The 12,178-nt window shown below is 32.3% G+C and overlaps 1 protein-coding gene across 2 annotated transcripts in view; it reads left to right on the forward strand.

The window, feature by feature from the left end:
- The window catches only part of LOC139494667 (uncharacterized), a 38,912-nt gene extending 30,849 nt beyond the window's left edge, over positions 1 to 8,063 (forward strand). Inside the window, exons 11-13 of one of the 2 annotated variants that reach the window (XM_071282830.1) lie at positions 1,201 to 1,342; positions 6,858 to 7,302; positions 7,552 to 8,063. In XM_071282830.1, the coding sequence (XP_071138931.1) occupies positions 1,201 to 1,342; positions 6,858 to 7,002 (287 nt within the window). In that variant the 3' untranslated portion in view covers positions 7,003 to 7,302; positions 7,552 to 8,063. Of the gene's footprint in view, positions 1 to 1,200; positions 1,343 to 6,857; positions 7,303 to 7,461 lie in introns of both variants that reach the window. The other variant, XM_071282831.1, reaches the window with a different exon arrangement.
- The last annotated feature ends 4,115 nt before the right edge of the window (positions 8,064 to 12,178 follow it).

Genomic DNA, 12,178 nt, shown 5'->3' on the forward strand with positions numbered 1-12,178 from the left:
TTAGATTTTTGATTATGGGCCCAGTTTTCAAGTTGGTTCAAATCAGGATTCAAAATGATTATATTAAGTATTGAATTGTGCAATAGCAAGAAATTTTCAATTGCACAGTATTCAGCAATAGCAAGAAATCTTCAATTGCACAGTATTGTGCAAATGCAAGACATTTTCAATTGCTCAGTATTGCACAATAGCAAAAAATCTTCAATTGCACAGTATTGTGCAATAGCAAATATTTTCAATTGCACAGTATTGCGCAATAGCAAGAAATATCTAATTGCACAATATTGTGCAATAGCAAGAAATTTTCAATTGATTGGAGTTATCTTTCTTTGTCCAGAATAGTAGTTGAATTAACTTAAATCATTGTTTTATACAATATACAATGTATATTCACTTTTACTACCAACTGATAAATTAAAACAATCTTTACCATTCAGTGATAACAAGCACCTTTTGTTACATTTTAATATTTTATGATGTATTTAAATGAGTAGTTATTGTTGCAAACTCCATTAGAAATTTGAATTGAGATCAGTTTTGGAAAAAAGGGAAAGGGGGATGTGAAAAAAAATGGGGGGGGGGTTAAATTTTTCTCATTTCAGATTTCTTAAATAAAAAGAAAATTTCTTCAAACTTTTTTTGAGAGGATTAATATTCAACAGCATAGTGAATTGCTCAAAGGCAAAAAAATATTTTAAGTTCATTAGAGTAAGACCACATTCATTCTGTGTCCAAAACCTATGCTGTGTCAACTATTTAATCACAATCCAAATTTAGAGCTGAATCCAGCTTGAATGTTGTGTCCATACTTGCCCCAACCGTTCAGGGTTCAACCTCTGCGGTCGTATAAAGCTGCGCCCTGCGGAGCATCTGGTTCTTCCAGTTAACATTTAACATACAGTCTGCAGTTAAAGTTTTTAAACACTTTTTAGATTCATAAACTATCCTGGATTTTTACTAAACTTGGACAGAAGCTTCTTACAATCAAAGTATAGTATCAAGAGGAATATTTTTATTGATTTTTTTCCTCATTTTGTTGAGCCTGTGATTTTCAGCTAAAGTAGGCGAGACACTGGGTTCCGCGGAACCCTTACAAATTTTTCACCTGACCTGTCATTCCAAGGATCAGTGATTATGGTTAAGTTTTATTGTACAAGTCTGTATCACAGATAATTTATAATCACATTTTGTGTATTTTAGGTGGAATAACAAGGACAGCCAGGCTAGACACAGAATGTGAATACACGTTTGAGTTGTTCATGTGTTTAGCTTTGTTAGAAGAATGTCGGGACGATTTATTACAAAGTACAGATACCGCTGCTGTATTTACTGTTATAAACAAGTAAGTTCTATATTGGTTACCATGGTGATTTATTACAAAGTACAGATACGGCTGCTGTATTTACTGTTATAAACAAGTAAGTAATTATTGGTTACCATGGTGATTTGTTACAGAATACAGACACTGTAGTCATAATTGTATACACCAGAGGTGTACTCATATACTAAGTCCAATTAAAGTATGAAGTTGATGATCATAAAGACAGTGATATTGTTTGCCTCATATTACCTTGAAAAATTGGGCTTTTTCTTAGAAAATATTCCCAATTACTAAAAAAAAAATAGCATAGTCCAAATAAAGTATGAAGTTGATGATCATAAAGGCAGTTCTTATTACCTCCAAAAATTCTGCTTTTTCTTAGAAAGTAATCCCAATTATTAAAAACAAAATAGCATACAATTCTTTCCAAGATGTTATTTATTTTTATCAAACAGGGATAGCATTTGTAGTAATGTATGTAAATTTTGTTTTCATGTTATTATTTTAATATTATGAAAGGGGTTTTGAGATCCAAGTTTTTGATTTGAATCATAGGCTTTTGTTACACATATGGTTTTCAGTGTATTGAGTACCTTTATTTTTATACGCCCGTTTTTTAGACGGGACGTATAATGGTATACCGTTGTTCGTCCGTCGTCCACACTTCGGACAATAACTCAAAAACACTTTCACCAATTTCCATGAAACTTAAGTGAATTTTTTATATCTATTGACGTAAGCTCCCTTTCGTTTTTTTAAATTTCAGATTTTATTATATATTAAGTTTTGGATTTATGGGGCTTTATTCATAAAAAAGGGGGGATTTTCAACACTTCGGACAATAACTCAAAAAGGCTTTCACCAATGTCCATGAAACTTTGGTGAATTGTTTATATCTATTGATGTAAGCTCCCTTTCAATTTTTATAAATTTCAGATTTTAAGTTTTGGATTAATGGGGCTTTATTCATAAAAAAAGGGGGATTTTTAACACTTCGGACAATAACTCAAAAAGGCTTTCACAAATGTCCATGAAACTTTGGTGAATTGTTTATATCTATTGATGTAAGCTCCCTTTCAATTTTTATAAATTTCAGATTTTAAGTTTTGGATTTATGGGGCTGTATTCATAAAAAAAGGGGGATTTTTAACACTTCGGACAATAACTCAAAAAGGCTTTCACCAATGTCCATGAAACTTTGGTGAATTGTTTATATCTATTGATGTAACAAATAATACTTAATAAAATCTGATGAAAACATAAAATTTGTAAAATCTTTAGTTCAATTTAAAACATTAGATTTCTTGTAAAAAATAGGTTCCATGAATGTCATACGTTTGTACTATTATTGAATGGTTGCAAGGATGAAAGCACATTAGCAGTCCCTGAGATACTAACTGTTCCCTGAGGCATATATCATTTTATGATAACATTTTTACTATCTAAGCTATGGATAAAAATCAAATACTGTTTTTGCATATAGGATGTTTTACTCTTGTTAAAATTGGTTGCAATTGCAATCACAAATGATACCTTAGGATTGCAGCTTTTTTATAGAGTTCGGTTTCGGTTGAAGGGTTGAGCGCAATAAAAAATGTTATAAAACATAACTAGTCTACAATAGCACATAATAAGTGAACAAGTGACAACATGAAAATCCTAACATGTGACTAAATATTCCTTAAATGTTAAAGGGTGTTATTTTGTGAAAAAAATAAGGAAATCAAGTCTCCTAAACATTTATCAATATGATCATCTTGTGAATATTCTAAACAATAAAAAGGTAATAATCATTATCCACCATATTAAGCACCATTTGAACAACTTTTGCATACATCTTTGTATAATTTAGTATGGATTCCTTACTGTGTTCAACAGAATCTAACTATGAGCAATATACCCCAAGAAAATTACCTTCTTTCAAACTACTATAAAATTTGGAAATCAGCCATAGAATTACTAAAACCCATAATCATATATCACTTTCCTTATATTGCATTGAAGACTTCTATGTTATATGCCAATGTTAAGGATATTTGTTTTTTATGCTAAATATTGAAAAGCTGAACTAGGTTTAATCATCAGTGTCTTCTTCACTGTAATCACTGTCCTCATCATCAGAAAAATCCTCATTTTCATTCTCAGAAGAGGCCAATCTAATTAAAAACCGATCTCTCATCGCTCCTGTTTCTGATATGTCGCGTGGGAGATCTAACGAAACCCGCTTTGAGGTCACATGTGAGTGACCTCGTAGGTGTGTCTTTTTTGACCAATGAAATTGAGTCTTCCACGATCTTGGAAGTTTAACCTAAGGCAAAGGGATGTAACTCATTTTATTTACGACGAAATCGTCAGTCAAAATAATTCATAAACTTTTTTGATTGGCTTATTAATAGGTCGTCAACTCATTTGCATATCTTTATTAATTCATAACTTTTAGTTCACTCACATGTGACCTCAAAGCCGGTTTCGTTAGATCTCCCACGCGACATATCAGAAACAGGAGCGATGAGAGATCGGTTTTTAATTAGATTGAGAAGAGGCCTCCTCATCATCAATGAAATCTTTATCTTCATCATCAATGAAATCCTTACTTTCATCACCTACTTTCTTATTTAGATCATAACTTTCAGTAGAGTCACTTTCACCATCTTCACTTTCCCTGTTATCTTCTTGCTGCTCCTTATTGTCATTGTAGTCTTTTTTACCATTTTATACGCCCATCATCAATGAAATCCTTACTTTTATCACCTACTTCCTCATTTAGATCATAACTTTCAGTAGAGTCACTTTCACCATCTTCACTTTCCCTGTTATCTTCTTGCTGCTCCTCATTGTCATTGTAGTCTTTTTTGCCATTTTTATACGGCCGTTGTCTTTCAAACAACGGGCGTATCATGAGCTAAAGCGCAGCCCTTTCTGTTTCTTTCCACTTCCCACAAAGTTCCTTTCCAGTTCAAAATATTACGTGAAAAACTACAATTAATTCTTATTCCAAACTTCCAAGTTTCCAAAAAAAGTTCATTCCCCCCCTCCCCCCCCCCAAAAAAAAAGGGCAGAGGTAGTTTTGAAAAAAGAAAACAATATCACTGAGAGGGTCAAAATTGCTAAAGGTTTTACCAATTTCAATTGAGGTAATCTATTGGTAAAAATCGTAAGTATTTCAAACAAGTCAAAATTTTGTCAACAGTTCATTAAGTGTATGTATGGATACAAAGGGCATCTGTTTCACCATAACACTTAGAAAGGACACCTGTATCTTCACGTTTGCATTTGATAAACAATTCACACTCCAACTTTGTTTCAATGGTTTATTTTTATATTGCTTAATTTTCATTGACCATTTCCATGTGGCTATTGTTAATCGAATAACATGTTCATTGAGTGAAACATATTCCTCTAGGTCATTGCAAAGCTCTTGCTTTAAGACAAAAAAAATAAAGATAAAAATTGTATCATGATTTTGATCCATCATCAAGGTCTAAATATTTTCGGAATTTAAAAAAAAAAAAATTTTAAATATCAATATCAAATTGAATTGTCAACTGTTTTAATCCATATGAAGATTAACCTGCATAAGGGTGATGATTGATTTGCATGGTATGGAATATGGAGTTATTTTATTTTTTATTTCTATTTATTTTCACAGATAGAACAAAATGGCCAAAATAAATTTTGAATTTATTAAAGTTTCATGCTAAGGTATTGATAAAAGTTTTGAATCCTCCAAAATAATAACCCCAAATTATTTCCTGTACCTTATTCAATGAAAATCGTGAAAGGAGTAGGTCCAGTAAGACCCCTTTTTGACCCCAAAATATAGCAGTTTTACAAAATTGTTAAAATGTAAACTTTTAGTTATTTATTGGACAGTAGATTGCTTCTGCTACATAAATATTGGCTGTTTTTGACATTACAATGCACATATATCCGGTACTAGCACCATTAAGTCATGCTAAATTACTGAAATCTTCACAATTCTAGCATTTTAGTTAAATTTTAGACGGTTTTCGTGTGAAACGAAAGTGGCCGCATTCATGTTCATCCTTTGTATTGAAATGTAAGTTGTATTTTATGATAATACATAACATATATAAGGGTTGAGGATGAACACGGATGCGGCCACTTTCATTTTTGACAAAAACCATCTGAAAAGTGACATTTTTCGGCATATTTGGTAGATTTTTCATATTTGAGCTTGAATCAGGTCGTTTTTAATGACTAAATCAGTTAAAATCTTTCACATAAACTAATTTATTCCAATGAAATAGACACTAAAGTGTTTAAAAAGTGGTCAAAATCTTTCATAAGATGAACCTGAAATTTGAGGCCAAAATCGGTCCTTACCGGACCTACTCCTTTAACACCAGTGAAAATAACTGGCTATTATGGGAACTATTTGTTCTTTTATGCCTCCTGTCATGGACAAAGGAGATATTAATGATTACTCTTGTGCATCTGTACCTCTGTTCATGTGTGCATCCCAAAATTGTTTTCTATTCTTTGCCGTTGTTTAACTAAACCAATTGTTATGAATCTTATCTACAATGCTAATTTCCTTTAAACACTGATCAAGTTCCAGTTTGTCGCTATAACTCTTCTCTAATTATGTCCCTTTTTAGCTCACTTGGCCCAAAGGGCCAAGTGAGCTTTTCCCATCACTTTGCATCCGGCGTCCTTCGTCGTCCATCGTTGTCCTGCGTCCTACGTCTGTCGTCGTCCTTCGTCGTCCGTCGTCGTTAACTTTTACAAAAATCTTCTCCTCTGAAACTACTAGGCCAAATTTAATCAAACTTGGCCACAATCATCATTGGGATATCTAGTTTAAAAAATTTGTCCGACGACCCGTCCAACCAACCAAGATGGCCGCCATGGCTAAAAATAGAACATAGGGGTAAAATGCAGTTTTGGGCTTATAACTCAAAAACCAAAGCATTTAGAGCAAATCTGACAGTGGTAAAATTGTTTATCAGGTCAAGATCTATCTGCCCAGAAATTTTCAGATGAATCGGACAACCCGTTAATGGGTTGCTGCCCCTGAATTGGTTATTTTTATTGAAATTTTGCTGTTTTTGGTTATTATCTTGAATATTATTATAGATAGAGATAAACTGTAAACAGCAATAATGTACAGCAAAGTAAGACCTAAAAATAAGTCAACATGACCAAAATGGTCAGTTGACCCCCTAAGGAGTTATTGTCCTTTATAGTCAATTTTTAACAATTTTCATAAAATTTGTAAATTTTTACTAATATTTTCCACTGAAACTACTGGGCCAAGATCATTATAGATAGAGATAATTGTAAGCAGCAAGAATGTTCAGTAAAGTAAGATGTACAAACACATCACCATCAAAACATTTTTCAAAACACAATTTTGTCATGAATCCATCTGCTTCCTTTGTTTAATATTCACATATACCAAGGTGAGCCACACAGGCTCTTTAGAGCCTCTAGTTAAATGGAAAAAATGTTGTTTTTTGGGGGGTTTGGTGTAAAGATTGACCTGGATAATGTTTTATCTTTTTCTTTTCAGTGTGAAAATTGACCTGGATGATATTTTGTGTAAATCGGCTGATCTTTTCTACAAATACTGCAAGAAGAGTGTAGACGATAGTTTTCTAATGGTAGAACTTCCATCAGCTGGAAAAAGGAGACATAAACTGGCCTTTAGAAAATGAAGGATCTAACCCACCTACTTCTATATATACCTGTATCAAGTTCACCCCCATAACGATAGTTTTCTGATGGTAGAACTTCCATCAGCTTACAGCATTAGATATAAACTGGTCTTTAGAAAATGAAGGATCTAACCCACCTACTTCTATATATACCTGTATCAAGTTCACCCCCATAACGATAGTTTTCTGATGGTAGAACTTCCATCAGCTTACAGCATTAGATATAAACTGGTCTTTAGAAAATGAAGGATCTAACCCACCTACTTATAATCATGTATCAAGTTTACCGCCATAACGATAGTTTTCTGATGGTAGAACGTCCATCAGGTAACAGTATTAGATATAAACTGGACTTTAGAAAATGAAGGATCTAACTCACCTTTTTATATATTTATACATGTATCAAGTTTACTGCCCTAACGATAGTTTTCTTATGGTAGAACTACCATCATCTAACAGTAGGAGATATAAACTGGACTTTAGAAAATGAAGGATCTACCCTACCTACTTCTATATATACATGTATCAATTTTACCACCATAACGATAGTTTTCTGATTGTAGAACTACTATCATCTAGCAGTAGGAGACATAAACTGGCCTTTAGAAAACGAAGGATCTACCCCACCTACTAATTATATGTATCAATTTCGGAAAGATATTTTGGAGTTTGCAGTATATCATATTTTGTTTTAAAAGATAACAGCTGTAAAAATTTCTAGCACAAGAAATAATGCAAATTCCATAATTAAAAACAATTCCAAGTTCAAATAATACCCTGTTATATGATGATTGACGTAAACAAATTATTTCTACACTACCTTGAACTGTGGTGTACATCTAATTAACACATCACATTATTTTTGTGATAAAAAGCTCATACCAAGTTGTTAATAAAATTTATTTTGATTGCTAAAAGACCTTTTTACACTAAATTGAACTGTAGCGCACGTCCTGCTTAACACGTTACATTATTTTTGTTTCAAAAGCAATTATTTTTGTGATAACAAGTTTACATGGAAGTTGTAAATGTATTTTGATTGTGAAAAGACCTTTTTAAAACAATTTTTTCATTAAAAGATATTTAATTTCAATCAAGTGTTAGGAATGATTGCTATAACTGACCTTATTTACTAGATAGTACTCAACGACTTTGTTTTGTATTTCACAGTTGTTGTGTGGTTGTTAGTTTGCTTAGAATTCCACTCAAACGGTGCTCGATGCACTCTTTAACTTGCAGTGATTTGAGAGTTTTTCTATGCTCCTATGTACTGATTTTGTGTCCTGGATAAAAACCCCATCTCCTTTCTTTTCTATTAAATCAAAATGGCAGAGAAAATTTCATTTTACATACATTGAACTGTAGTACATCTGATTAAAGCATTGCATTATTTTGTCTAGAAAGCTATTGTCGTCTACTTCACGCATAAACACAATTTTGGATTTCTAGCAACATGGCATCTTATAAACCAAGTCATCTTTAAATGTCTAAAACCAAAATTCATATCAGTTTTAGAAGTTTTTAAAAAGTTACCTCGGGAACTATCTAAGCTTGTTTGAATGTGACCTAAACCTCTCTCTCTAGTATGACAGTTCAATACAATTCCATTGTAAATATGACAACAATGTGTAAACAAACCAAATAGACATGATAGGAGAAAATGTCCAAAATTGGATTTTAGTAGTTCGTTTTAATCTTAATAACTTTTAAATCAAAGAACTATGTCAACAAAGAAAAACAAACTGGCTTCTACTCAAATTTAATGTCTCAAATGATGAAAAAATGTGTAATAAAGATTTTGTAAAAGAGTGAGTTCTCCCCAGGAGGTGACTTTTCCAAAGAGTTAGATTTAAAGTTTAAATAGATAAAAGAAGGAGTCTCCTTCCTAGACTCCTTCCTAGAATTTATGTATTGGCAGGTATGTCAAATAGAATAGTTTTGTAATAGACTTTTTTGATATTACCAACTTTTGACTTCTGATTATATAAATTTTTAACAGGTAACGATTGTAAACTAATCCTTTGTAGATTCCTAATAGTTTGTCAAATAAGAGCAACAAAAAGAAGTAAAATCTAAAATAAAATTAGTGCTATATGGGAAGGGGGTGGGGGAGAGTTTAGTGTTTTCGATGATTTTGTCATGTATGTATATATAACATATAAAAAGCAATAAATGTTCCCCCTAGTTTATTCAGGTTGTAAGCTTGATGGTTTTTTTTTTAAGGAAGTTCGCTTCTCAGGATCAAAATAACAAGCTTTTCATAACAGTTGTAATATATTGATAAGGGATAAATAAAGGAACAAAAAGAGCAAAAATAAAATATAGGTCAATGTGCTTGTTATAGAGATATATGCAATTGAAATTTTTTGGGGAAAATGTTCTCTCATGATTTTTCATAGCTTTATCATCGACAAGTTTAAGTTCTCAAAAAATATTAAAAAATAACAAAGATTTTATAAGACTTTTACACATAGCTTATAATTATATATGTAAAATATTTATGAACAAAAAATGGGCAAATTTTTTAAGGCATTCAAATGGATTAAACCAGAGGATTTCAAAAATCTGATAAAAATTCAAAAACATGACAAGCGAAGATCCTTAAGTTGCTCCTACTTGACCAATTACCAGTATGTCCAACCAAAGATAAGGTGACCTGTCGAAAAAACAACAACTCAGGAATCAAAAGCGGGTAATATGAATAAAGTCTATTAAAATATGTATTTGTGGTTATGGAGATATTGAATTGCTGTATAATATTTTGTCTGTAACAAATTCATGCAATGTTTATTCTTTGAATCATTAAGTTACTGGAACCAAAATTGTTTTAAATTTATTTATATATGAGATGTTAATGATTTTATTGTGATTGTTTATGCTTTTGATAAGTAAATTGTGTTAAAACCAAAATTTATTTGTATGGTAATATAGATGAAACTTGTTTATGTTATTAATTTGAATCATTGTCAGTATTTTCTCAGTATTATTTTAATATTTGTTGAAGCCTATAGACTAATTGCTAATCGCTGAATGCTACACAATGAAATAATTAATTTCTATGAAGCTCATTAGATAATGCCCCTTAAATTTCACCCATGTTTTTGCTCAAAGATTATTGATAATTAAAATATTTTCCTGTGTATTAAAATTTCTTTAGAATAATATTTTCAACATAAATTCTGATCTTGATTTTCTATCAAGAATTGATGACAGAGTGAAATTTTTCTGCTTTATTTAAACTCAGTTTAAAGCTGTTTCTATAAAAAGAACTTAAGCCATTTCTTGCCGTACCGTTGCAAAAGAATATTGTTTTACTTGCTTTCAAATTCTGCTGAGACATTGCTAAGGAATTATTTGGTCATTATCTTATACCAAGGGCACAACGAACCAATGTCATATGTTCATAAAATTTTTATATGTTCATAAAATTTTTGTCTCCCCTATATGACTCATTGAAGATGTGCTGTTTACAATGTCAGCATTGCCATTTTAATTTCAACATTTCCATTTTATTACCCAAATTACGTACAAGCGAGACATATATCTGTGTCAACAATTTATTTAATGTATATGTGCCTGTCTCTAGTCAGTAATCTTGTTAGTAAATGTTACTTTTTAGCTCACCTGGCCCGAAGGGCCAAGTGAGCTATTCCCATCACTTTGCGTCCGTCGTTGTCGTCCGTCGTCGTCCGTCGTCGTTAACTTTTACAAAAATCTTCTCCTCTGAAACACTTGGGCCAAATTTAACCAAACTTGACCAAAATCATCATTGGGGTATCTAGTTTAAAAAATGTGTGGCGTGACCCGGCCAACCAACCAAGATGGCCGCCACAGCTAAAAATAGAACATAGGGGTAAAATGCAGTTTTTGGCTTATAACTCAAAAACCAAAGCATTTAGAGCAAATCTGACATGGGGTAAAAATGTTTATCAGGTCAAGATCTATCTTCCCTGAAATTTTCAGATGAATCGGTCAATTGGTTGTTGGGTTGCTGCCCCTGAATTGGTAATTTTGAGGAAATTTTGCTGTTTTTGGTTATTATCTTGAATATTATTATAGATAAAGATAAACTGTAAACAGCAATAATGTTCAGCAAAGTAAGATCTACAAATAAGTCAACATGACCAAAATGGTCAGTTGACCCGTTTAGGAGTTATTGCCCTTTATAGTCAATTTTTAACCATTTTTCGTTAATTAAAGTAATCTTTTACAAAAATCTTCTCCTCTGAAACTACTGGGCCAAATTAATCCAAACTTGGCCACAATCATCTTTGGGGTATCTAGTTTAAAAAATGTGTGGCGTGACCTGGTCAACCAACCAAGATGGCCGCCACGGCTAAAAATAGAACAGAGGGGTAAAATGCAGTTTTTGGCTTATAACTCAAAAACCAAAGCATTTTGAGGAAATCTGACGAGGGATAAAAATGTTTATCAGGTCAAGATCTATCTGCCCTGAAATTTTCAGATGAATCGGTCAATCGGTTGTTGGGTTGCTGCCCCTGAATTGGTAATTTTGAGGAAATTTTGCTGTTTTTGGTTATTATCTTGAATATTATTATAGATAGAGATAAACTGTAAACAGCAATAATGTTCAGCAAAGTAAGATCTACAAATAAGTCAACATGACCAAAATGGTCAGTTGACCCGTTTAGGAGTTATTGCCCTTTATAGTCAATTTTTAACCATTTTTCGTAAATTAAAGTAATCTTTTACAAAAATCTTCTCCTCTGAAACTACTGGGCCAAATTAATCCAAACTTGGCCACAATCATCTTTGGGGTATCTAGTTTAAAAAATGTGTGGCGTGACCTGGTCAACCAACCAAGATGGCCGCCACCGCTAAAAATAGAACATAGGGGTAAAATGCAGTTTTTGGCTTATAACTCAAAAACCAAAGCATTTTGAGGAAATCTGACATGGGATAAAAATGTTTATCAGGTCAAGATCTATCTGCCCTGAAATTTTCAGATGAATCGGTCAATCGGTTGTTGGGTTGCTGCCCCTGAATTGGTAATTTTGAGGAAATTTTGCTGTTTTTGGTTATTATCTTGAATATTATTATAGATAGAGATGAATTGTAAACAGCAATAATGTTCAGCAAAGTAAGATCTACAAATAAGTCAACATGACCAAAATGGTCAGTTGACCCCTTTAGGAGTTATTGCCCTTTATAGTCA

Source organism: Mytilus edulis, chromosome 11, assembly GCF_963676685.1.
Source record: "Mytilus edulis chromosome 11, xbMytEdul2.2, whole genome shotgun sequence".
In the NCBI taxonomy this organism is placed as follows: domain Eukaryota; kingdom Metazoa; phylum Mollusca; class Bivalvia; order Mytilida; family Mytilidae; genus Mytilus; species Mytilus edulis.